The sequence below is a fragment of the Pan paniscus genome, chromosome 1 (assembly GCF_029289425.2).
Source record: "Pan paniscus chromosome 1, NHGRI_mPanPan1-v2.0_pri, whole genome shotgun sequence".
Taxonomy (NCBI): Eukaryota; Metazoa; Chordata; class Mammalia; order Primates; family Hominidae; genus Pan; species Pan paniscus.
The window spans coordinates 4756299-4783439 of record NC_073249.2 but is presented as its reverse complement, the minus strand read 5'-3'; the positions used below and the strand labels follow the sequence as shown (position 1 = coordinate 4783439).

Sequence of the window (27141 nt, the reverse complement as noted above, 5' to 3'; positions counted from 1 at the left end):
AGTAGAGACAGAGTTTCACCATGTTGGCCAGGATGGTCTCGATCTCTTGACCTCGTGATTTGCCAGCCTCAGCCTCCCAAAGTGCTGGGATTACAGGCATGAGCCACCGTGCCCAGCCCCAAATAAATTTTAGAATAAGTTTGTCTATATCTACAAAAAGTCCTGCTGGGATTTTGTTAAGATAAAGCAGATCAATGTGCAGTGAATTGTGATCTTTATTATATTCTTTTCCAATCCATGAATGTAGTCTACCTCTCAGGTCTTCTCTGGTTTCTTTCATCAACATTTTATAGTTTTCAGCATGCAAATCCTGTATATGTGTTGTTCGATTTTCACATATTTCATTTTTAAGCAATTGTAAATAGTTGTGTTTTAAATGTTTGTTCTAATTTTTTATTTATCTAGAAATATGATTTTTTACATATTAATCTTGTATCCTATGATCTCACTAAGCATAGCTGTTGGTTTTAGGAATTTATTTGTAGATTTCTTGAGATTTTCTACATGGACAATTATGTCATTTGCAGCTAAGGACATCTGTACACCTTTTGTTTCCTTTTCTTGTCTTATTGTACTGGCTAGGACTTGCAGCACTATGTTTAATATGAGTAGTGAGAGTAAACACTCTTGCTTTGCCACCAATTTTAGGAAGAGAGCACTCAGTCTTTAACCATTATGTACGATGCTAGCTGTAGGTTTCTGTAAATGTTCGCTATCAGATTGAGAAGGTTCCCCATAGTTTGCTGAGAAATTTTACCACGAATGGGTCAATTTTATTAAGTTCTTTACTATTATTGTATATTATAGAAATTTGATTTAACCCGTATTATATAATGCCAAAAATCTACTGAGAAAGTTGACAAAATAAATCTTACAGATTTGTTCCTGAAGTCAGCATGTTGAAAATTAACTTTGAGGAAGTTTGCTGCAACATACATTTTTAATTCATTTATCTTGGCTCACCTTCTGAACACCAATGTGATAAAAAGTTGTATTGTTAAATTTTAATTTCTGTGCACTGAAAGTCTAACCTCAGTGGTCTGGGGGCCAACATTAGTTAATGGAGGTGGCTGAATCCTCCTAGGAGCCATGAACCTGCACAAGCCTTGACTCATTCTTAGGAATGTACCTTAAGAAATAAATTCAATAGAATGAAATATATTCATAGAGATATTTAGCATGACCAAAATGTCCAAAATTAGGGTATTGGGTTTCATAAATTATAACTCACTCAGTTATTCAGTAAATATTTGTCAAATGTCTACCATGTGCTAATTATTATCTTTGACCTGACAGCTGTAGCAGTAGACAAAATAGACAACCCTTCCCTTTCTTCTTTTCTTTTCTTTTCCTTTTTTTTTTTTTTTTTGAGACAGGGTCTCATTCTGTAACCCAGGCTGGATTGCAGTGGCATCATTTCAGCTCACTGCAACCTCCACCTCCCAGGCTCAAGTGATCCTTCCATCTCAGCCTCCCAAGTAACTGGGACTACAGACACATGCCACCTGCCCAGATAATTATTGTATTTTTTGTAAAGATGGGGTTTTGCCATGTTGCCCAGGCTGATCTCAAACTCCTGATCTCAAGTGATCCACCCACTTTGGCCTCCCAAAGTGCTGAGATGACAGGCACGAGCCACTGCACCCACCATGGAGATTACTTTCTAATGAGGGCAGGGTGAAACAAATATAAACAAGATACATAAGTAAACGTACAGTATGGCAAATGGGGATAAGTGTTTTGGAGAAAAACAAAGCAAAGGCAGGGAAAAGGAGTTCAGAAGTGGGGTGGAGTGGAGTCTTATTTTAAATAGAGTGGTGGATGGCCCTTACTAAACAACACAAAGGAATGTTAAATATTAAAATTAAGAATACTGGGCTGGGCGCAGGGGGCTCACGGCTGTAATCCCAGCACTTTGGGGGGGCCAAGGTGGGTGGATCACGAGGTCAGGAGTTGGGGACCAGCCTGACAAACATGGTGAAACCTTGTCTCTACTAAAAATACAAAAATTAGGCGAGCGTGGTAGAGCACGCCTGTAATCCCAGTTACTCAGGAGGCTGAGGCAGGAAAATCGCTTGAACCCAGGAGGTGGAGGTTGCAGTGAGCCAAGATGTGCCACTGCACTCCAGCCTGGGTGACAGAGCGAGACTCCATCTCAAAAAAAAAAAGAAAAGAAAAGAATACTCTAGCAATGTGGAAAAAGTTTCATGATATATTGTTCAATGAGAAACAACGAATATAAAATAGGGCCAGGCACAGAGGCTCAGGCCTGTAATCCCGGCACTTTGGGAGCCGAGGTGGGAGGATTGCTTGGGCCTAGGAGTTCAAGACCAGCCTAGATAACATAGTGAGACCCATCTCTACAAAAAAAAGAAAAAAGGAGTATTTAATTAGCTGAGTGTGGTGGCATGCACCTGCAGTCCAAGCTACTCAGAAGGCTGAAGGGGGAGGATCACTTGAGCCCAGGAGGTTGAGACCAGCCTAGCCAACATGGTGAAACCCCATCTCTACTAAAAACGAAAATTTAAAAAATTAGTCAGGCATGGTGGTACACGCCTGTAATCCCAGCTACTCGGGAGGCTAAGGCAGGAGAATCACTTGAACCCAGGAGGTGGAGGTTGCAGTGAGCCAAGATCACGGCATTGCACTCCAGCCTGGGTGACAGAGCCAGACTCTCTCTCAAAAAGAAAAAGAAAAGAAAATTAAAAATTACAAAATAGAATATCTGCTGTGGTTTAAATATTTATGTATGGGCCGGGCATAATGGCTCACACCTGTAATCCCAGCACTTAGGGAGGCCGAGGTGGGTGGATTACTTGAGGTCAGGAGTTCGAGACCAGCCTGGCCAACATGGCGAAATCCTGTTCTCTACTAAAAATACAAAAATTAGCTAGGCGTGGTGGCGCATGTCTGTAATACCAGCTAGTCAGGAGGCTGAGGCATGAGAATTGCTTGAACCCAGAAGGTAGAGGTTGCAGTGAGCTGAGATTGCGCCACTGTATTCCAGCCTAAGTGATAGAGTGAGACTGTGTCAAAAAAAAAAAATTAAGTATGTATGTGTATGTGTGTGTGTATATATATATATATATACACACACACATATATGATACAAAAACATGAAAATAGTTGTTTATGTGTAGAATTCATGGATGGTTCTAATATTGTCTTATGGCATTATTTACTCTGGGCATACAATGTTTTCAGTTGTAAATAAAAATATTCAAAGATTTCCTAGGAATAACTGAAACTGAGTGAATGGCAGGGCCAGGGCACAGACAGCACTTTTGTTTGCTTTGGAAGAATATTACTTGGGGCACGTCTAAGCGAGAATCTTCTATTAAGGCAACTAAAAAATTAAATGTTTTCAGGGAGATGAAAGTTATGTTGTTCCTGGTGCTGAGAACAACAGTTGTACAGCACCGGCTGTGACTATGAAAGTGATGGTAAGTTTACCATATGTTCATACTTGAGTTACCACATTCAGATTTGGTATGTGGCTATATTTTTTAAGATTGACTAAAATAAAATGTACTGATATATCTTATTGCAAACTACACTTCCTTGTGTGTCCAAGAGATTATGATTAATGGCAAAAAAAAAAAAAAAGTGATTTGGTATCCCTCACATAAGGTAGAGGAAATTCTCTAAAGATCGGTAACCACTCCCAGACAAAGTCCTCTGATTATTGTAGGAGCATAGACCTGGACTCAAACACCATTGCTAATGCGTTTCTCTAAAAATGCTTGCATGGCGTACAACCAGAGGCAACCCACAGAATGGGAGAAAATATTTGCAAACTACCCATCTGACAAGGGATTCATAACCAGAATATATAAAAAGCTTAAACAATCAATAGGGAAAAGAAAATCTGATTTTAAAATAGGCCAAAGGGCCAGGAGCAGTGGCTCATGTTTGTAATCCCACTTTGGGAGGCAGAGGTGGGCAGATCACCTGAGGTCAAAAGTTCGAGACCAGCCTGGCCAACATGATGAAACCCCGTCTCTACTAAAAATACAAAAAATTAGCTGGGTGTGGTGGCAAGCACCTGTAATCCCAACTACTCGGGAGGCTGAGGCAGGAGAATCACTTAAACACAGGAGGCAGAGGCTACAGTGAGCCGAGATCACACCATTGCACTCCAGCCTGGGCAATGAGAGCAAAACTCCACCTCAAAAAATTAATTAATTAATTAATTAAAATAAGCAAAAAAATCTGAATAGACATTTCTCAAAAGAAGACACATAAATGGCTAACAGGTGTATAAAAAAAAAGTTCAACATGGCCCGGGGCGGTGGCTCACGCCTGTAATCCCAGCACTTTGGGAGACTGAGGCTGGCGGATCACAAGGTGAAGAGATTGAGACCATTCTGGCCAACATGGCAAAACCTGTCTCTACTAAAAATACAAAAAATTAGCTGGGCATGGTGGTGCGTGCCTGTAGTCCCAGCTACTCGGGAGGCTGAGGCAGGAGAATCACTGGAACCCGGGAGGCGGAGGTTGCAGTGAGCCAACATCGCACCACTGCACTCCAGCCTGGCAACAGAGCAAGACTCCGTCCAAAAAAAAAAAAAAAGTTCAACATTACTAATCATCAGAAAAATGCAAATGAATACTGCAATGGGATATCATCTCACCTCAGTTCAAATGTCTTTTATCCAAAAGCCAGGCAATAATGAATGCTACTGAGGATGTGGAGAAAGGGGAACCTTCATACGCTGTTGGTAGGAATGTAAATTAGTACAGCCACTATGGAGAACAGTATGAAGGTTCCTCAAAAAACTAAAAATAGAACTACCATATGATCCAGCAGTCTCACTGCTGGGTATATATCGAAGAGAAAGGAAATTGTTATATCAAAGAGATATCTGCACTCCCGTGTTTATTGCAGCACTATTCACAATAGCCAAGCTATGGAATCAACCCAAGTGTCTATCAATGGATGAATGGATAAAGAAAACATGATATATATATACATATATATATATACACATATATATGTGTGTATATATGTATATATACACATATATATGTGTGTATATATGTATATATACACATATATATGTGTGTATATATGTATATATACACACATATATATGTGTGTATATATGTATATATACACACATATATATACATATATATACACACACACACACACACACACACACACACACACACATGCATGGAATATTATTCAGCCATAAAAAAGCATGAAATCGGTCGGGCAGAGTGACTCATGCCAGTAATCCCAGCACTTTGGAAGGCTGAGGCGGGAGGATCACCTGAGGTCAGGAGTTCCAAGACCAGCCTGGTCAACATGGTGAAACCCCATCTCTACAAAAATACAAAAATTAGCTGGGCATGATGGCAGGTGCCTGTAGTCCCAGCTACTCAGGAGGCTAAGGCAGGAGAATTGCTTCACCCTGGGAGGCGGAGATTGCAGTGAGCTGAGATTGCACCATTGCACTCCAGCCTGGGTGACAGAGTGAGACTCCGTCTCAAAAAAAAAAAAAAAAAGCATTAAATCCTGTCATTTACAACAACATGAAGGGAACTGGAGGACATTATATCAAGTAAAATAAGCCAGGCACAGAAAGACAAATATTGCTTGTTCTCACTAATATGTGGGAGCTTGAAAAAAATTGAACTTGTGGAGGAAAAGAAATTGAACTTGCGGAGACGGAGAGTAGAATGATGGTTAGCAGAGGCTGGGAAGGGGAGTGGGGAAGAGGGAATAAACGGTGGATGGTTAATGGAACAAAAACACAGTTAGAAGAAAAAAGATCAGTGTTTGGTAGCACGATGGGTGACTATTGTCTGTAATTTATTGTACATTTCTTTTTTTTCTTTCTTTCTTTTTTTTCTTTCTTTTTTTTGAGACGGAGTCTTCCTCTGTTGCCCAGGCTGGAGTGCTGTGGCTCGATCTCGGCTCACTGCAACCTCTGCCTCCTGGGTTCAAGGATTCTCCTGCCTCAGCCTCCCAAGCAGCTGGGATTACAGGCATGCGCCACCATGCCTAGTTAATTGTTGTATTTTTAGTAAAGACAGGGTTTCACCATGTTGGCCAGGCTGGTCTCAAACTCCAGACCTCAAGTCATCTGCCCACCTCGGCCTCTCAAAGTGCTGGGATTACAGGCGTGAGCCACCGTGCCCGGCCTGTTCTACATTTCAAAATAACTTAAAAAGTGGAATTAGAATGTTCCTAACACAAAGAAATGATAAATTCTTGAGGTGATGGACACCCGCATTACCCTGATTGGATCATTACTCATTGTATGCTTATATAAAAATGGTGCATGTACCCCATAAATACGTACATCTCTTATATATCTATAATAATTAAAAATAAAAATTTTTGTTAAAAAAGCATGGCAACCCATGACCGATTTATTCCCTTACAAGACTGATTCAGAATTTCTAGGCACTGAGCACTCAGTCTGTCTTCAAAGGGATAGTGGGGGCTGTCTTTGTTAGGAGCTCAAAAGCCCTGAATACCTGGCATTCTTCTGTCCAGCCTGTCACTTCCACTGAAGTAAACTCCAGTCACGAAGCTTTCGGAGTTTGGGTTAGCAGATTAACCAAGAGCTCAGGCTGTGTTTACTCAGATTTTCTCTCTCATTGTTTCTTCCTTCTTTCTCTTTCTCTCTCTCTCTCTTTTTTAAATAATCACAGCAGTAAAAGTACATTATATAATGATTAGGCTCTGTTGGATAGCCAACTATTCCATTATAATGTAATGCTGTTTAAAATCTTCAAGTTGCTTTGAAAACCACACTCAGATGAAATAAAGCAGCTGGCCAGCCGGCAGGCAATGAGTTAACCGTTGTCTATGAAAGGGAAGAGGAGGAGACATCACACACTTTTTTTTTCCAGTCCTTTCTGTCTCCTGGTTACTGAATAGTCCTAGTTTTGTTTTGGCTGATGGTCTGGGTGCCTTGTGATTGTTTTGATAGAGCTAAGAGTTAAAATAAATATTTCTGCAGCCAGAGGGTTCCAGCCCTGGTTCCTTGGTAACCTCATACAAGTTACTTAACTTCTTAGTACCTCAATTTTCTTGGGAGTAAATAGCAGTAAAACTCTGTAGGGTTGCTGGGAGGCTAATAGGAGTTAATACATGTTACCTGGTACATAATCCATGATTGTCAATAGGAACTCACATTTCTCCTTTCTCAAAGATATTTTCAAGGACACAGAACACTCTCGCACACATCTTTGCCTCATTCAACCCTCCAGAGAGCTATTGTAATCAATGTGGAGAGTGGGAAAACGACCTGCCGCAGGTCACGTGGGTCTCGGTCCGATGTTCTCCTGCTACACCACTAGCCATGTTTGTGCAAACCATAGGCCCAGCTGTCTGTGCATACATAATAGATATGCAGAGTGCAAAATTCCTAAGGTAAATGGTAAAAAGTATGCCTTTGTCCCCCAGCCACTCAGTTTTCCTTCTCATTGTTACTCTTTTCCCTGTGAACTTTTTTTTTTTGAGACAGGGTCTCACTGTCACCCAGGCTGGAGTGCGGCTCACTGCAACCTCCGCCTCCTGGGCTCAAGCGATCCTCCTGCCTCAGCCTCCTGAGTAGCTGGGACCACAGGCATGCACCTACACACCAGGCTTTTTTTTTTTTTTTTTTTTTTGTATTTTTCATAGAGGTGGGGTCTCACCACTTTATGTGATTATTTAAATGTAGTAGTTTGCTTGTGGCAAGCCATATTCTCCAGTAAATAATCAGATGTGGGCCAGGTACGGTGGCTCATGCCTGTAATCCCAGCACTTTGAGAGGCCGAGGTGGGTGGATCACCTGAGGTCAGGAGTTTGAGACCAGCCTGGCCAACATGGTGTGAAATCCCATCTCTACTAAAAATACAAAAATTAGCTGGGCATGGTGGCAGGTGCCTATAATCCCAGCTACTCAGGAGGCTGAGGCAGGAGAACTGTTTGAACCCGGGAGGTGGAGGTGGCAGTGAGCCACGATTGTGCCACTGCACTCCAACCTAGGCGACAGAGTGAGGTCCCGTGAAAAACAAACAAACAAACAATCAGATGTGATATGAAATTTTAGACTAGAAACAACACATATGTTTAGTCTAGGGTCAGTGGGGAACAGAAAGGGGGCTAACATAGAGAATGAATGGCTTAAAAAAAATCCTCAGAAGGGCTGGAAGAACAGGCTCTGGGTGGGGCCCCCAGGAGGCATCTAGAACATCTCTGCAAAACTGACCCATCACTGGTAAAGCTATGTCAGTCCAGATCAGCAAGCTGCTTCCAGGAGTATTGAGTTCAAGTACCTACTCCCAACACCACTGTCTCTGCCACCCAGGAAGCTGGAATTTGAACCCTGGGACACAGACTTCAGCCACTGCCTTCACAACAATTGCTTCTTGAATGCCCCAAAGCTGGAGATGAGACACTGGAAAAGTGCCATATGCTCCACAACCTTGCTTGCCAGTAGAGAAGATCAAGGCAGCAGCCTCTGCCTCATGTCCACCTTCCAAATCTCAAGCAAGTACAGCCGATGCAAGGGCGCTCATTCCTAGCCGGGATTCTTGTTGTGAGGCACTCTGGGAAATGTCGTGCTTAGCTTGCAAGCTTGTGAGGTAGGAAGGCCCACTAAGAAATGAGACAGGATCTTGGGTCACAACTGATCAGAACAAAACCAAAAAAACAATGAAGTGAGACAGGAGACTATGCCCAGATAACATTAGCACAGTGCCTTTGCTTTTGCTTTTTCTTTTTTATTTTTTGACGGAGTCTCACTCTGTGGCCCTGGCTGGAGTGCAGTGGCACGATCTTGGCTCACTGCAAGCTCCGCCTCCCGGGTTCACGCCATTCTCCTGGCTCAGCCTCCCAAACAGCTGGTACTACAGGCGCCCGCCACCAGGCCCGGCTACTTTTTTCGTATTTTTAGTAAAGACGGGGTTTCAGCGTGTTAGCCAGGATGGTCTCGATCTCCTGACCTCGTGATCCTCCCACCTCAGCCTCCCAAAGTGCTGGGATTACAGGCGTGAGCCACCACGCCTGGCCTGCTTTTTATTTTCTTATTGATTTATACTTATTTAATTTTTTTTTACTTTTGGTTTTTAAAGAAAAGCACATCTGTGTGTATTTGCCTTATGCTTGCCATTTCTTTTTGCTCCTTTCTAATCTTGTATTTCCTTCCCTAAATAGCCTATATACATAGTCCTTCTACCATGTCAAATATTTTTACTGATTTCTTTCAAGATGGACTTTGTGGTACTAGATAGCTCACCCATGGAATTATGTATAAACTGGCAATATAATCCTTTACGCCATAATTTTTTTTCAGATTCCCATCCATCATGACTGCCATCCGACTACGAGAATTTATTGAGCGTCGCCCAGTGATCCCGCCAAGGTATAGTTCTTCCAGATGCACAGCCTCCGGGACTGAAGCCAGGCATCCAGGTGCCTGGGGAGTTAGAACTGCACATCCTGCTGCTCAGTGGTCCAGAGACTACTGCCAGGGAGTTCTAGGGAAGCTCTTTGGATATTTCCTGATGAGCAGGTCTGTGCAAACCTACCGGCAAAAGTCAGAGGAAGCTGAGACGCCAAAGAAAGAGGCTGACAAATCCAGTTTCTTACAAAGAAATATTTAACAGGGACTTACGAACAGAAGCCACATATGTGTCTCGGGTAGCAGTGAGATGAGATGGTGGATGTCTGCGCCATTGCCCACGAGACCCAGGGTTTAGATACCACAGGGAAAGAGTCATACAGAAGGGTATGGGACAACTGAAGTACGATAACACCAATGTTGTTTGGCCGAAGGGCAGAACTTACAGTAAGTACCTGCTCTGACACCAGGAACTATAGAGAAACTGGAAATCTTAGAGGCCTGGGGTGATATGATTTGGTTGTGTCTCCACTCAAATCTCATCTTGAATTGTAGCTCCCATAATTCCCACGTGTCATGGGAGGGACCTGGTGGGAGGTAACTGAACCATGGGATGGGGTTTTCCCATGCTGTTCTCCTGACAGTGAATAAGTCTCACGAGATCTGATGGTTTTATAAGTGGGAGTTCCCCTGAACAAACTCTCTTGCCTGCCACCATGGAAGACATGCCTTTCCTCCTCCTTTGCCTTCTGCCATGATGGTGAGGCCTCCCCAGCCGTGTGGAACTGTGAGTCCATTAAACCTCTTTTTCTTTATAAAATACCCAGTCTCGGGCATTTCTTCATAGCAGTATGAAAATGGGCTAATACAAGGGGTTATTCAGAAGCCAACATGGTGAATTAGCATCCAACATAGAGTTGCTCTAGCCTCCACATTGGGTTTAGGGAAAGTTGTAAGAAAAAGAAGCCTCACACTCACTGCAGAATCCAAGCAAACCGGCAACTCCAAATTCCCAAAAGACCAGAAGGATATTGGTTTTTGCTTGGGAAGAGCTTTAGAGAGAAGTCTGAGCAATCCAAGCCCACATTTTGGATTGGACCATTTTACGCTGCTTGTGGGAAAACAAACTGCTCCTGTGCTTCCTCTGCATGATGAGAGCTGACGGCACAGATGGAAACTAAGGAGCTGTTTCACTCTTTCTTCAAGGTCTTCTATGGCACGAGAATAACAAGCCCTAGATTTGTCTTGTTGTGCTAAATTTGGCATCAGATGGCAGTCCGTAAATCCTAACCCCACTCCCCCTTCACCACCTGCGACGGGTCTGCAGCAGTGTAGTAGCTACAAATTTGTGACAGCAACCTCACACCATGACGTGGGGGTCAGCCTCCTGTAGCCCCGTTGGCTTTGTGGCTTTGAGCAAGCCTCGTGTTTATTTTATTTTATTTTTATTTATTTATTAGAGACAAAGTCTGGCTCTGTTGCCCAGGCCGGAGTGAAGTGGCTGGATCGTAGCTCAGTCCAACTTCAAACTCCTGGGCTCAACTGATCTTCCTGCTGCCTTAGTCTCCTGAGTAGCTAGGACTACAAGCTGCCCGGCTAATTTTTAAATTTTTTGTAGAGACCAGGTCTCACTATGTTGCCCAGACTGTCTGGAACTCCTGGCCTCAAGCAGTCCTCCCACTTGGTATCGCAAAGTGTGGGATTATGGGTGTGAGCCACAATACCCAGCCTCATGTTTATTTTAATATTGAGTTATTTTAGCCATGTTTGGTCAACAAAAGAGAAGTCCTTCTTCCAGAAACTACAGAAGGAGTGAATGGATGGATGTGTCCTTCCTGGCTACACCTTAAGAATTTTCTTTTAAGACCTGATGCAGTGGCTCGTGCCTGTAATCCCAGCACTTTGGGAGGCCGAGGCAGGTGGATCACTTGAGGTCAGGAGTTCGAGACCAGCCTGGCCAACATGGTGAAACCCTATCTCTACTAAAAATACAAAAATTAGCCAGGCATGGTGGCACACACCTGGAATCCCAGCTACTCGGGAGGCTGAGGCAGGAGAATCGCTTGAACCTAGGAGGCAGAGGTTGCAATGAGCCGAGATCGCACTACTGCACTCCAGTGTGGGCAACAGAATGAGACTCTGTCTCAAAAAAAAGAAAGAAAGAAAAACTAAACAGATAAAATAATTGGAAGCTGTGATAAAGGAAATGAAAAAGGGTGTGAGGGAGAATAATCAGGTGGAGAGGTAGGCAGAAGGAGAATACCTTCTCTAGCCAGGGTGTTCAGGGAACAGCTCTCTCAGCAGTTGTCAGCCGAGCATGATGCTGGGTGATAGGGGCAGGGGGTGGGAGAAGGGTGCGGTCTAGGAAGGAGGAAGTGCAGGTCCAAAATCCCTGATTCATGAAAGAAGCCATGACATGATGACACAGGGGCTGGAGCTGGGAGAAGGCTGGGGCGGTAGAGGCAGGAGAAGTTCCCGGAGGGCTTTGTGGCCTACAATAGTGAGTCTGGGTTTTATGCTATCATACATGCAATGGGTTGAAGGGTTTTATGCAATGGAGGGCCCCGATCCGATTTACTTTTATGAAGCTCACTCTGAGAACAGATTGTCTGAGGACAAGAGTGGGGGTTATTGCAGAGAGCAGGGGGAGGCAATGGTGAGCTGGACCAAGGGGTGGCCGTGAGCTGGAGAAGCCGTCCCATGGGAGATCCAGCCTGGAGGGGGAATGCACGGACTTGCTGATTGGACCCACGTGTTGGCAGGTCAGGAAAGGCATACAGAGCTGCCTCACGGTGAGCACTATGGGCGGAGGGTGGGGGCAACAAGACTAGTTCAGGTGCAGGAAGAGCCGGAGCCGTCAGTGTGCCCCCCAACCCACGTGCAGCTCGGAGGACAAGCCCCAGAGGGCTGAAGACAGCCCAGCCTTAGGCCTCCAGGGGCCCCAGGGCCTGCTGTGCTCAGTTCCACCTAAACCCCCGGACTCCAGGCCAGGTCCAGACACCACAGAGCACTAGGCAGGAGTGGCCAATGGAGGTTTGTTTCCATTTTCCCCAGATAAGACCACAGTTACATAGGCCTCTCAGTAAACAAAACAGATCTCAAACACACACAGAAAGAGCAAACGCTGTGGGGAGACAATCAGGAAATACTGGAGCCAACTCCATTCCTCTCTCCCCTGCTTCCTCCTCATCCGGGTTTCAGGAAGGAAAGGTTTTTGGTTTTTTGTTTTGTTTTGTTTTGTTTTGTTTTTGTTTTTTTGAGACAAAGTCTTGCGCTGTCACCCAGGCTGGAGTGCAGTGGTACAATCTTGGTTCACTGCAACTTCTGCCTCCTGAGTTCAAGTGATTTTCATGCCTCAGCCTCTCAAGTGCTGGGACTACAGGCGCCCACCACCACACCTGGCTAATTTTTTATTTTTAGTAGAGACAAGGTTTCACCAGGTTGGCCAGGCTGGTCTCGAACTCCTGACCTCAAATGATCCACTCAACTTGGCCTCCCAAAGTGCTGGGATTACAGGCTTGAGTCACAGCACCTGGCCTACTTTATCTGTTTCTTTATATCCTGCCTGTCTCACCCCCTGGAATAATAATGGTAAACACTTCTGAAGCTCTTACTCTGTGCCAAGCACTGTTCTAGGTGCATCTGAACTCCTTTAATCTTCACTACTGTGAGTTTCATATGAGGAAACCAAGGCACGGTGTGGTTAAATGACTGTCCCAGATCCCACAGCTAGTGACTGGCGGACATGGGACTTAAACTCACGTCTGTGCTTGTGGTCACTGCATTTTGCCACATCTCCAGGTTAGCCCCCCGGGCAGGGCTTACTTCCCTTTCTCTGCAACTCACTATCATGACCTCTGCCTTGCAGATTACCATTCCTGGTAGGCCCTGTAGGCACGGTTGTTGAAAACATTGAAATGAATGAGTGAGCAAAATTATCCAATCATTTATGTGTGGTGTGTACCCCTGGTGACTGATGGCACCTGAGCCTGCCCTTGTGTGGTTCTGCACAAGCACGTATCCAATTCATCCTTAAATGGCCAAGCCTCAGGGCTACGCTACAGAAAACTGAGATTTTGGGACACTAAATAAAAGTAAATGTTAAATGGTTCACACTTAGTAGTGGCCACATAAAATTCTTGTATTCATAATCACATTGGCCGGGCACGGTGGCTCACGCCCGTGATCCCAGCACTTTGGGAGGCGAGGCAGGCAGATCATGAGGTCAAAAGATTGAGACCATCCTGGCCAACATGGTAAAACCCCGTCTCTACTAAAAATACAAAAAATTAGCAGGGCATGGTGGCACACACCTGTAGTCCCAGCCACTCGGGAGGCTGAGGCAGGAGAATTGCTTGAACCTGGGAAGGCAGAGGTGGCAGTGAGCCAAGATGGCACCACTGCACTCCAGCCTGGCGACAGAGCCAGACTCCGTCTCAAAAAAAAAAAAATCATATTATATGCAACTGTTTACTGGTGCCATCCCCTGGCTACAGGCTGGAGGCCTGTCACTCAGAGAAGGGCTGGGTGTGGCATTGGTTTGTGGAACCCAGGATACTCCTGAAAAGATCACTTTAAGTGGATTAAATTCAGTGTGTTGTAGAAGATCAAAGATACAGAATTTGTGTGTGATTTAAATAGGTTTTTAAAACTTTGATCCAAACAGTCTCTGAAGATCCAGAGGCAACTGTGTGGTCAGCCCATCCTGCGTGGGATGATATTGGAGCAGCGTCATTTCTCTGGGGTACAACCCGTGGTTCATTGCCACACGCCAAAGAAATCAAGGACGTGAACACACAAGGAGTGAGGTTAAGAGCGGAGGTTTAATAGGCTAAAGAAAGAGAAAATCTCTCTCTTGCAGAGAGAGGGAGTCGCGTAGGTCTTCTGGTCCCTGGTGAAGTGCAGGTTTTATAACTGAGCTTGAGGAGGTGGTGTCTGATTTACATAGGGCAGGAAAGATTGGTTGGACCAGGTGTGTCATTTGCATAACGTGAGAAGAACTGGTTAGGACTAAGTGTGGTGTTTGCATGGCAGGTGAAGAAGCTGGCCGCCCCACCCTAATCTTTTATGATGTAGATGGGTTCTCTGCCTAGCCGGGTCACGTTCAGTTGCCTGTTTGTGTTTGTACTATACACGTGGTGACAGAGAAAAGGGAAGATGGCGCCTCCATGTTGAACATGCTGGCCCTCAGGTAGCCCTTTTCTATGGGCACAGCTGCTGGCATTCACCCACACAAGTTTCCAGCTTGCTTATTCATGTCTGCAGCATGATTTTACAGGCTACTCTTTGTTAGAAAATAAATAACTTTGGGGCTGCTTTTTGTTAAAAGGGAAATTCCGCTGAGGACTCTGTTGCCCTTTCCATCTGCCTAAATAATTTCCATCTCCTGTATCAATATCAACACCTTGGGAGATGTTAGCCACCAAGTACAAATGTCTCGTTTACTCTCATGTAATCATTAAAGGAGAAGACAGTATCATTCCCATTTTAATGATGAGGAAACTGAGGCTCCCCACTTCCTTGAGGAGATTCTTGTGGAGCCGGTAGAGCCTGGGAGGTGAGGGCACAGGTCTGGAGGCTTCCTAGTCCTTCCTTTAGTTCTGTCTTCTGGACGTACTAGCTCATGTCCTTAGCTAAGTTATTTACTCCCCCTGAGCCTCAGTTTCTTATCAGGTGTAGTGCTCACCACATCGTCTATGATTAGATAGTTGCCTAAACGTGGCTTTCCTGACCAGATTATGAACTCTTGAGTGGAAAGACAACATTGTCATCACTGTATCCCTAGCGCCTAGCACACTGGAGGCACAGCAGAGCTTGCAGTGAGTGCTTTTCATTGAGTTAAAAGCATCTTCCAGCTAACATTGCTGTGTCTTTATGGCTTTTCCTATTTTTTAGTGTACAATGTCTATTTGCTGTCTGCCCCAAAATGAGAGAATCACAGAGTTTGTGTGAAAATAGCACTGAATTCTTATTAAAACAAATCATCACACATACCCTCGGGTGGCAGAATGTGACATGGAGTTTGGAGAACTGGGTTTGATTCACAGCGCTGGCATTTACTCGTTTAAGTGGACTTTGCTATTTAAAAAGTCCACTTAACCTTGCTGAGACTTGGGCTATTCTTATAAAGCAGAGAGTTAATCATGTTTACCTTGCAAGGTGACTGTGAGCATTAAGTGAGATCATTTCTGTAAAAATGCTCTGTAGAGGATGAGCCCCAGCAGGGCCGTAACAGAGAAGAGTGCAGTCATAGGAACACAGGCTACCTGGGGCTGTGCGGCCAGGCTCTGGAGGGACCGACACCCCTGGCCTCTCCTATGGATATTGAATTTTGACTGTGGCTAAGCCCAGATCCCACTCCACTTACAGCCACCCTCCCAGGGAACAGGTTTGCTCTCATGTGGACTGAATACATCACCTCAAAAAGCCAAGCCATCAGGGACTCAAAATCACGCACGGTGCCTGCACCTGCCCAGTGAGAAGGAAAGGGCTTTCTACAGCTGGTTAAAACCCGGGTTCAACAGAATCACTCTGAGCAGAGCCCTGAGCTGGGCTGGGCTCCACAGCCAAGTCTGAAGAGTCCGCACGTGCTTTCACAATCATTCACTGAGGCCTGGTAATGCACAGCCTCTGGCCTGGCTAGACATTTCCCCTTAGGAGGTCAAAACTCTCTTCTCCACCCAGCCAGCCCTCTCTCCACACCCATCTCCTTACACGCACCTTCCCATTTTCTTTTCACTCCTCCCAAAACCTGCCAAGAGACACTGCCAAGGGGCGGTGGCAGGGAGGATTACTTGGTGCTGGTGCAGGGATTCTTTATCCTCAAATCAGCTTTTACTGACTGCTTCTAAGGAGCAGCGCTGAGTTTACTCACCTGTATTCAGCAGGTGTTTGTTTGTATGCACGCCACGGTCAAAACCCAGCCCAGCGCCCACAGCCCAGCAACTGTAGAAACCAGCGTCCTTTAGGTGGGTTCTTAAACTGTAATGTGGCCCTGGGGTAATATTCCAAGGTGGTGCTTCAGAAAATGGATAGGTGCCTAAGAAAGCTACGTGTCCCACCCCTGTGCATTCAGAAATGTCATTTGTTCCCTTTATTGTGCCAGTTCCTCTCTCTTCTTATGACTTAATACCCCATTGTTATTTACCATCCAGGGCTCAGTCATATTATCCCAGCCACTGGGCAGGCCCAGACAGCCTGTGGTTTTTCTGCAAATCAGAGCTCCCAGAGGTCGTCTTTGCACAGACAGAGACAGAACTTGCCCTGCTCAGTGCTTGCCTTTCATGCTAGACAGTCAGGCCCACTCTAGCCCTCATACACTCCACTCAGAACCTAATTCTGTCCACGTCTTGGCCCCTATAATTCCCTTTGCTTGGAATCTCTTCCCCAACCCCTTTGCTTATCCGAGTCCTAGATCTAGACACTCCTCCCTCTTCTGTGTCCTATGGACCCTTTATTCAGATCACTATTTCAGCATGTGAAGAGCTTTTTGAGGACAAGCACTGCTTCTTAGTCAGCTTTGTATCTGCAGAGCCTAGCATAGTGCAGGGTGTTTTGTGTGCATTCAATAAATGTTGGTTGAGTCGAACTGAAGGCATAGTTTCAGTTTTCATCCATTATCTAACACATATTTAGTGAGATACGTTATGCAAAATGATGTGCTACTTTCTACTGACTCTGAATTTTTTTTTTTTTTTTTTGAGATGGAGTCTCACTCTGTCCCCCAGGCTGGGGTGCAGTGGCACGATCTCAGCTCACTGCAAGCCCCACCTTCCAGGTTCACGCCATTCTCCTGCCCCAGCCTCCCAAATAGCTGGGACTACAGGTGCCCGCCACCATACCTGGCTAATTTTTTGTATTTTTAGTAGAGACTGGGTTTCACCGTGTTAGCCAGGATGGTCTTGATCTCCTGACCTTGTGATCCGCCCGCCTTGGCCTCCCAAAGTGCTGGGATTACAAGCGTGAGCCCAGCCTCCTGACTTTGAATTTTTATGGCATCTACTGACTGCTCAGAATCTGTGGGACATCCCGAAAGACCCCACATGTCCAGGCATCACAAACTCAATAAAGTCACCTTCCCAATGATGGCCATTTATTGTGTTCCCTCTCTTGGGGAAAGGCAGGATTCTTTCCAATGCCTGAAGATGCAGCTTTGTCTCGGACACTTCCCTGTCTTTTACCCTCCATCCTATCTCCTAAAATATCCTCAATCAGCCCTATCCTCTCCATCCACATTTCCATCATATCAGAGCTTCGTCATGTCCCACATAAAGCACTACAATCACTTCCTAAGCAGTCTTTCTGCTTTTAGTCACATGGTCTTCAAATTTGTTTTCTGGCTGGGTGCAGCAGCTCGCACCTGCAATCCCAGCTCTTCGGGAGGTCAAGGCGGGAGAATCACTTGAGCCCAGGAGTTCCAGACCAGGCTGGGCAACATAATGAGACTCTGTCTTTAAAAAAAAATGGTTTTCCACATTGCCATCAAAAAAGATCTTTCTCTACCATGTCATGAACCTTGTTAAACATCTCACAAAGTAGCCTGGGCAACATAGTGAAACTACAAAAAAAAATTATATATATATATATATATATGCCAGGCATATGGTACATGCCTGTAGTCCCTCCCAGCTACTTAGGAGGCTGAAACAGGAGGATCTCTTGATCCCAGGACTTAGAGGCTACAGTGAGCTATGATCACACTGCACTATAGCCTGGGCAACAGTGAGACTCCATCTCTAAAAGCAAACAAAACAAACAACAGCAAACCTCACAAAGATTCCTATCACCTCCATCAGTAGTTCTCAAACTTTCAGACACAATACCCCCTTTTTAATAACAGATATTTTGTAATATCTCTGCTATTCTTCTGAAATAAAATCTGTAAATAATATAAACCAACCACATATAATTTTAAAATATTAGGTTGGTGCAAAAGTAATTGCAGTTTTTGCCATTGAAAGTCATAGCAAAAACCGCAATTACTTTTACACCAACCTATCTCATTACAGTCTTATAACTATAATATAAAAGGAAAAGCAATGTACTATAAAATGAGACGTATTTCTGGCCGGGTGCAGTGGCTCATGCCTGTAATCCCGGCACTTTGGGAGGCCAAGGTGGGCAGATCACTTGAGGCCAGGAGTTTGAGACCATCCTAGCCACCATGGTGAAACCCATCTCTTCTAAAATACAAAAATTAGCCCGGTGTGGTGGCAGGCACCTGTAATTCCAGCTACTCGGGAGGCTGAGGCAGGAGAATCACTTGAACTCAGGAGGCAGAGGTTGCAGTGAGCTGAGATTGGGCCACTGCACTCCAGCCTGGGCGACAGAGTGAGACTCCGTCTCAAAATAAATAAATAAATACAATAAAATAAAATGAGATGTATTTTAAAGCATAAAACCTGAGCACCGTTGCCCTCCAGCCTGGTCTCCCTCAGCCCCGTTGTATTCCACTTGTACCACCCACCTTTGTCCCACCCCTTCTTACGTTCACCCCACAGAAGTGCTCCCTCCCAGTCCCCACATGTTAGCTCAATGATGCTCCCAAAACTCCTCAAAATCCAGCCTCTAGACAGGGCTTGAGTCCCCCTCCCAGGCTTGCAAGCGCCTTGTGCTTTGACATCACAGTGCTGCTTCACGTTTAGTCTTTACAGACTTATTTGTTACAGTTAAAAAAAAGATGAAATTTTGTAAACATCAAAAGTAGAAAAAACCAGTATAATGAGCTCCCATTTACCAATTCCCACATTTCTTTTATTATTTTTATTTTTATGCACTTTTTTCAGACAGAGCCCTCCATTTACGGATTCCCACATTTCTCTCTTTTTTTTTTTTTTTTTTTTTGAGACAGGGTCTCGCACTGTTGCCCAGGCTGGAGTGCAGTGGCACAATCTCAGCTCACTGCAACTTCTGCCTCCCGAGTTCAAGCAATTCTCCTGGCTCAGCCTTCCCAGTAGCTGGGATTACAGGCATGTGCCACCACATCCAGCTTTTTTTTTGTATTTTTAGTAGAGACGGGGTTTCACCATGTTGGCCAGGTTGGTCTCGAACTCCTGACCCCAAGTGATCCACCCACCTTGGCCTCCCAAGGTGCTGGGATTACAGGTGTGAGCCACTGTGCCCAGCCCGATTCCCACATTTCAACTGTTATCAACATTTGCCCCACTGGTTTTATTTATTTATTTCTTATTTTTTGTTTTTCTTTTCATTTAATTTCATTTTATTCCAGAAATAGGCTTGCCCACCCACTGGTTTTATATATCCACTTATTAATTTTTTTCCTAACGTTGTGAACCTAATACCTGATATGTTAAATATTTCCTTATGAATCCTGAACATAAATAACATTTTATTACAGATGCGGGAGGTTGTGGTGGGAGGAGGGAGGCCTGCGAGGCCCATACACTCAGCTACGGTAGAAAAGGGCTGGTTATGCATGAAAAAGACCCTTATCAGGAAATTCCATGGCTTTTAGGGGCTCAGTGCCAGAAACTGGGGACAAAGACCAAATACGTTTTGTATTATGCCACGGCTGGCATTCTTCTGGAATGAACTAATTGTAAGAACGGCTTTCTTCTCACCTCCTAATTTTCTGCTCTAGTATATTCATTGCTCACCAAGGAAGAGACGTTCAAGGCTATTACCCTGGGCAGCTGGCAAGACTCCATTTTGATCATAGTGCAAAGAGAGCTCCCAGGTGAGACACCTCCTCAATCCCAATGTCCAAGAATGTCACGAAAGCTACAATGATAAAAGGGGTGGGCGGGGGGAAGATACACTACTCCTCATAATACTGATGATAGCAAAAATAATAATGGATAGAAGAGGTTTGCAAGAAAATATACCAAACTGTTAATGTTTTTTTTTTTTTAATGAGTGGTGAGATTATTCTTATTTTATATCTTACTGTTTTGAGAAAAGGTATTGCTCTGTTGCCCAGGCTGCAGTGCAGTGGCGAGATCTTGCCTCACCACAACCTCCACCTCCCCAGTTCGAGCAATTCTCATGCCTCAGCCTCCCCAGTAACTGAGACTACAGGCACACATTACCATACCCAGCTAATTTTTTTGTATCTTTAGTAGAGATAGGGTTTCACCATGTTGGCCAGGCTGGTCTCGAACTTCTGGCCTCAAGTCATCCGCCCACCTTGGCCTCCCAAAGTGCTGGGATTACAGGCATGAGCCATTGCACCCAGCCCATAGGCACTTTGACCTTATTTTGTGTTGTGGGAGACATTCTTTTGTAGGAAAAGGAGTACTCTCACCCATCATTCAAGGCACCTCCTTTACAAGGTCAGGTACCTGTTAAGCATGAAATAAGAACAAGCAGAGGTGGGTGGGTATTCTCAATGATTCTTCAGGCCCATCCACAACAGAGCACCTTCCCATCATCCAGCATCTCTCCCCATTCAGTACCCCACGAGCACGGTCAGATTCTTGCTCTTGCTTTTTCTGAACGTCAGGCACAGCCTCTCCGTTTCTGCTAACACACTCTTTCTTAAAGAAGGCCCATCACAATCAAGGTTACCCAATCAGGCAAACATAACTGATGATGAAGCAGTCTTAATCTCCCCTCTAAGTGTGATGAGTTCACAGCGATATACTCACAGAAGGCTACTCACTCGTTTAGATTTAGATGTTCCTAAATCTCAGCCAACACTTAATATTTTTCACATCAACAGCAGCTCATCTCATCTATTTTATAGTTTAAAAATATAAACGTTTATGAGAACATTTAGAAAACATTCACAGTCAAAAATGGAATGATTGAAAATTACCCACAATATCATCACCCAGAGATAATCCTGCAGAATCATCCAGATCTACATCAAAGTGGGACGGGATGGGTATTTCGAAACCTTTTTATTTTTATTTTTGGTAATAGCTGCATTGAGATAATTCACATACCATACGATTTATCCATTTAATTCAATTGAATGAATTCAATTCAATTCAATGAATAATTCAATTGAATGAATTCAATTCAATTCAATGCATAATTCAATTGAAACCTTTGTTTAAACTTAATGTATCGTGGACTTTTTTCCATTTCAAAAGTTATAATCCTATACTACAGCATCCCCCCCTTTTTGTTTAGATGGAGTCTCGCTCTTGTTGCCCAGGCTGAAGCGCAGTGGCGTGATCTCGGCTCGCTGCAACCTCTGCCTTTGGGTTCAGCGATTCTCCTGCCTCAGCCTCCCGAGTAGCTGGGATTACAGGCGGCCACCATCACGCTCGGCTAATTTTGTATTATTAGTAGAGACGGGGTTTCACCATGTTGGCCAGGGTGGTCTCGAACTCCTGACCTCAGGTGATCCGCCAACCTCGGCCTCCCAAAGTGATGGGATTACAGGCATGAGCCACTGCACCCAGTCGTACAGCATCACTTTATTTATTTTTTTTTTTTTTGAGACGGAGTCTCGCTGTCTCCCAGGCTGGAGTGCAGTGGCGCGATCTCAGCTCACTGCAAGCTCCGCCCCCCGGGTTCACGCCATTCTCCTGCCTCAGCCTCCCGAGTAGCTGGGACTACAGGCACCCGCCACCATGCCCGACTAATTCTTTTTTGTATTTTTAGTAGAGATGGGGTTTCACCGTGTTAGCCAGGATGGTCTCGATCTGACTTCATGATCCGCCTGCCTCGGCCTCCCAAAGTGCTGGGATGACAGGCGTGAGCCACCGCGCCCGGCCGCAGCATCACTTTTAATGGTGGCATGGCATTCCCACATATTTCTGCGTCATTGTCTAAATAATTTCCTGTTTTTTTACATGCAAGTTGTCCCACTCTTTTTATTATCATAAAAACACTTTGACAAGCATTCTTAGAGCTAAGTCTTTGTTGACATCCTAATTGTTGGGATAAAATATGTGCAGATTTTCAAGGTCTTAATATATATCACCAAAGCTGGACCAGTGAAGGTATACTGCCACAAGCGATATTTTGCCACTACATTTTGGTTGCTCTTTGCTTTTCTTTTCCAAGGGATACCTATTTGAGTAGGGGTACAGGAAGGTCGTAATGATTTCAGGTCCATCAAACCCCAAGAGGCACATAGTGGTTAGTCTAACTAGATGTATTGATTCCTATTTTATTTTATTTATTTCTTTGAGACAGGGTCTGGCTCTGTCACCCAGGCTCAGTCTCGGCTCACTGCAACCTCTGCCTCCTGGGCTCAAGGGATCCTCCCACCTGAGCCTCCCTAGTAGCTAGGACTACAGGTGTACACCCCCACGCCTGGCTAATTTTTGTATTTTTTTGTAGAGATGGGTTTTCACCGTGTTGCTCAGGCTGGCCTTGAACTCCTGAGCTCAAGCGATCTGCCCCCATCAGCCTCCAAAAATGCTGGGATTACAGGCGTGAGCCACCACACCAGGCCTGCACTGGTTCCTTGAAGCAACAAACATCCGCAGAACAGTTACACTGGGAAAGGGCACCGGGACCTCCGGAGTGCGGGGAGTGGCTGTGCACGGGTGGATCTAGTGGAGAGTGTGACACGCATCACCTCCTAGGACCTGTCATTGGAGAGGGGGAGGGATGCTGAAGGGAAGAACAGGGAACAGAAGTCCCTGAACCATCTACTGCAGCTTTGCCAGGGCTGGTCGCAGAGCCGTGGGAGTCTTGTCAATACTCTCTGTTAGCCTCGCGGCCGTTTCCAGGGAATGGATTCCAGCTGACGAGAAAAGGGACTGCTTTTTTCTACTGGCTTTTCAGCAAACTATTTCTATTTCCCTTTAGACCGCTCATAGACTTGACAATTCCACCCAAGACAAAATATCACTATCAGCCTCAATTCGACCAACAAACACTCATTCGATATATTTGTCTTCGAAGACATTCAAAGCCTGCTGAGCCATGGTATAAAGAAACCACTTACCGAAGAGACTATTCTCTGCCATTTTATGAGATTGGTAAGTCAGGCCAACTGCTCTTAACTCTCTGAGATTAACCTTGCCTGGGCCACAGATTAGCATCTCCTGTGGGCTTGCTGTCTCAGGGAGCCTGTTTGGGACCAGTCGAGTTGGAGGCATGGATATGTGTGTGTGTGTTTCTGGGGTGCAGGAAGAATTTAGGGGGCTCCCCAAGGCTCCTCGCTACCTAGTTCCCTGCAGAGGAGACTTCAGGGATGGAAATGCATATATCCTTATTAACACACAGTCTCAAGTCTGACCACGCTTTCTTTTATCTATTTATTTATTTATTTTTATTTTTATTTTTTTGAGACGGAGTCTCGCTCTGTCGCCCAGGCTGGAGTGCAGTGGTGCGATCTCGGCTCACTGCAAGCTCCGCCTCCTGGGTTCACTCCATTCTCCTGCCTCAGCCTCCTGAGTAGCTGGGACTACAGGCGCCGCCACCACGCCCGGCTAACTTTTCTGTATTTTTAGTAGAGACGGGGTTTCACCATGTTGGCCAGGATGGTCTCGAACTCCTGACCTCATGATCCGCCCGCCTAAGCCTCCCAAAGTGCTAGGATTACAGGCTTGAGCCACTGCGCCCGGCCTTTTTTTTTTTTTTTTTTTTTTAATTAGAGACATGGTCTCGCTATGTTGCCCAGGCTGGTCTTGAACTCCTGGCCTAAAGCAATCCTCCTGGCTTAGTCTCCTAAGTGGCTGAGACTACAGGCATAAGCCACTGCACCCAGCTAATTGTTTAATTCTTTTTTATAGAGATGAGGGTCTTGCTTTGTCGCCCAGGCTGGCCTCAAACTCCTGGCCTCAAGCAATCCTCCTGCCTCAGCTTCTCAAAGTGCTGGGATTACAGGTGTGAGCCACCACACCTGGTTGGCCACTCTTCACTGAGCCCCTTGTCACATGACATAATCATTATTGTGCCTAAACATACTGTTAAGGGAACTTTTCTTATTCCCAATTTCAAACTTTATGACAATGATTTGACATTTGGAGGCATGTTTCAAAAATTCTAAGTTCCCCTTGTAATATGTGAGGCTGCAGCATGTAAAAAAATACTGAAAGGGGGCCAGGCGCGGTGGCTCATGTCTGTAATCCTGGCACTTTGGGAGGCCGAGGCAGGCGGATCACCTGAGGTCAGGAGTTCAGCACCAGCCTGCCCAACATGGAGAAACCCTGTCTCTACTAAAAATACAAAGTGGTGGTGCATGCCTGTAATCCCAGCTACTCGGGAGGCTGAGGCAGGAGAATCGCTTGAACCTGGGAGGCGGAGGTTGCAGTGAGCCGAGATCGTGCGACTGCACTCCAGCCTGGGCAACAGGAGCAAAACTGTCAAAAAAAAAAAAAAAAAAATACTGAAAGGGACTGAGGCTCCCCGACGTATAGGACCTTGGGGGAGGACATGTAGACACCAATTTAAGCATTGCTTGTGTTCCTGCTGTCATTGGTGCTTTGAATTTTAGTTATTGGGATGAATTACTTCATTGACAGAGTTTTTCTTTTTTTTTTTTGAGATGGAGTTTCACTCTGTCGCCCAGGCTGGAGTGCAGTGGCACCATCTGGGACCTCCACCTCCCAGGTTCAAGCGATTCTCCTGCCTCAGCCTCCCAAGTAACTGGGATTACAGGTATGCGCCACCATGCCCGGCTAATTTTTGTATTTTTAGTATAGACGGAGTCTCACCATGTTGGCCAGGCTGGTCTCGAACTCCTGATCTGAAGTGATCCACCCACCTTGGCCTCCCAAAGTGGTGGGATTACAGGCGTGAGCCACTGCACCTGGCCAACAGACTTTTAAAATGAGTAAACCTCAATATTTTGGAGGCTCTCACACTGTGGCAGGCACATATTTAGTCCTGAAAGCAGCTCCCTGAAGTAAAGTCCTACTATTTTCCCAATTTTACCGTAGGAAAAGCCAAGTCAGAGGCAGTTTATTAACTAGCCCCAGGTCACACAGCTAGGCGGTAGGAGAAGCAGAATTCAGCCCCAGGTCATTTCAAGCTGTGCTTGACTCAGAAGCTACAGAGCCTCTGTCACACCTGAGCGTCACCTGTACTATTATTTATTTAATAGTCTTCTTTAAAGAGTGTCTCTTTCTATTTACTTAAAATATGGAATGCCAAAGGAGATGGCCTGGGCTGGGCCCCTGGGCCCCAGGGAACAGCAAATGCAGCCATCAGGAAGATCAGGAAAAGGGAGGGAGAGGTGGATCTTGGGAGAGTTGAGCCAGGGGTAGGGGTGGCAATAGCCATGGGGGCCAGAGGTTGCCAGCAGGGGTTTGGGATGAGAGGCTTCAAGCAGGGCAAAGCTGGGTTCTGGAGGCTCCGAGACGACTGGAGCCTGACCACGGCGGGAGCTGAGGGGCTGGGGAGGAGGCTGGGGCTGAGGTCAAGGTCACTGGGAAAGGAGGTGCTGGGAGGGCGTGCAGAGTGGTAGGGGTTGCCGTCCCAAGGAGCCCTGGGGAGGGCTATGGCAATGGAAGCTGGGGATTAGCTTGACACGGGTTAGGGCTGAAGGAAGTATGAGGCTTGGGGCAGTAGAAGTTGCTGGGGGTTGAGGAGGGGCTAAAAAGAAGAGGTGGTCAGAAAACATCAATGGGGTTCCGGTCCCCACAGAACTGGATGAGCACGTTGTCCTTTCAAGACCACCTGGGAGTTTGAAAGCTGTTTCCTTTGCATAAGGAAATCCAGGTGCGCCTCCAGTTTCCAAAGTGACCTTCGACAGGACCTTCTTTGCAACTCCTCTGCTATGAGATCTCATAGACAGACAAACAGACACAAAAGGTGTTCTCCCTTGCTTAGTTTAGAAAACAGTTTTTAATTCTTTCCAAACCTATGGAGCTAAATAAATTTTAGCAAAGCAATGAAATACTCACCACCTACTATGTATTGTGCCGGGACATAGAAAGTCCAGGAGATGATTTCAGTCCTGCAGGGAACTCACAATCCAGTTGGGAAGATGAGGCTTGGGAACTGACTAAATACCAAATAGAGGTGCAGGAGTTGAAAGATGAGGCCGGGCACAGTGGCTCATGCCTGTAATCCTAGCCCTTTGCAAGGCCGAAGCGGGAGGATCACCTGAGGTGAGAAGTTCGAGACCAGCCTGGCCAACATGGCAGAACCCCATCTCTACTAAAAATACAAAAATTAGCTGGGTGTGGTGGCACGCACCTATAATCCCAGCTACCTGGGAGGCTGAGGCAGGAGAACTGCTTGAACCCAGGAGGTGGAGGTTGCAGTGAATTGAGGTCATGCCACTGCGCTCCACCCTGGGTGACAGAGCAAGACTCCGTCTCAAAAAACAAAAACAAAAGCACACACTGTCACTTCTGATGTATCCTGTTAGTCACATACAGCCAGCTCTAAAGCAGTGTGCAGAGGATTACACAAGGCATGAATACCAGGGGGCAAGAATCACTGGGGTCCATGCTGGAAGCTGGTGACCCCAGTATGATTTAGTTGTTTGTTGAGCAACTGTTATGAACCAGACACTGCTATCTGCCGAATACAGTGACCAGGGAAGACAAGATACCTGCTTCCGCAGAGCTGACATTCTGGTGGGGATATACAGCATAGCCAAGTGCATTTTTTTTTTTTCAAACCATAGATTGTGGTAGTGCTATATGGGAAATAAGCAGGGAGATGAGGATAGCTAAAGGAAGTTACTTTAAATAGGGCAGTCAGGGAAAATGTCTATGCAATTTTAGCTGAGCCCTGAAAAATAAGAATGAGTCATATAAAGGGCATTTCAGGCAAAAGTAACAGTAAGTGCAAAAGCCTGGAAGCTGGGAAGGGCTTGGCATATTTGAGGAATAGAAAGGAGACCAGTGTCGTTTGGTGGGTAACGAGTGAGAGTGATCAGACAATTGGATTTTATTCTACGAGCAATGGT

The 27141-nt window shown here is 45.4% G+C and overlaps 1 protein-coding gene across 2 annotated transcripts in view; it reads left to right on the top strand.

Moving 5' to 3' along the window:
* The window catches only part of SPMIP3 (sperm microtubule inner protein 3), a 37444-nt gene that overhangs the window by 3070 nt on the left and 7233 nt on the right, over nt 1–27141 (top strand). For both annotated transcript variants that reach the window (XM_055095201.2, XM_003807995.6), the window contains exons 2-4: nt 9303–9371; nt 19951–20046; nt 23082–23254. In XM_055095201.2, the coding sequence (XP_054951176.2) occupies nt 9316–9371; nt 19951–20046; nt 23082–23254 (325 nt within the window). In that variant the 5' untranslated portion in view covers nt 9303–9315. The remainder of the gene's footprint in view (nt 1–9302; nt 9372–19950; nt 20047–23081; nt 23255–27141) is intronic.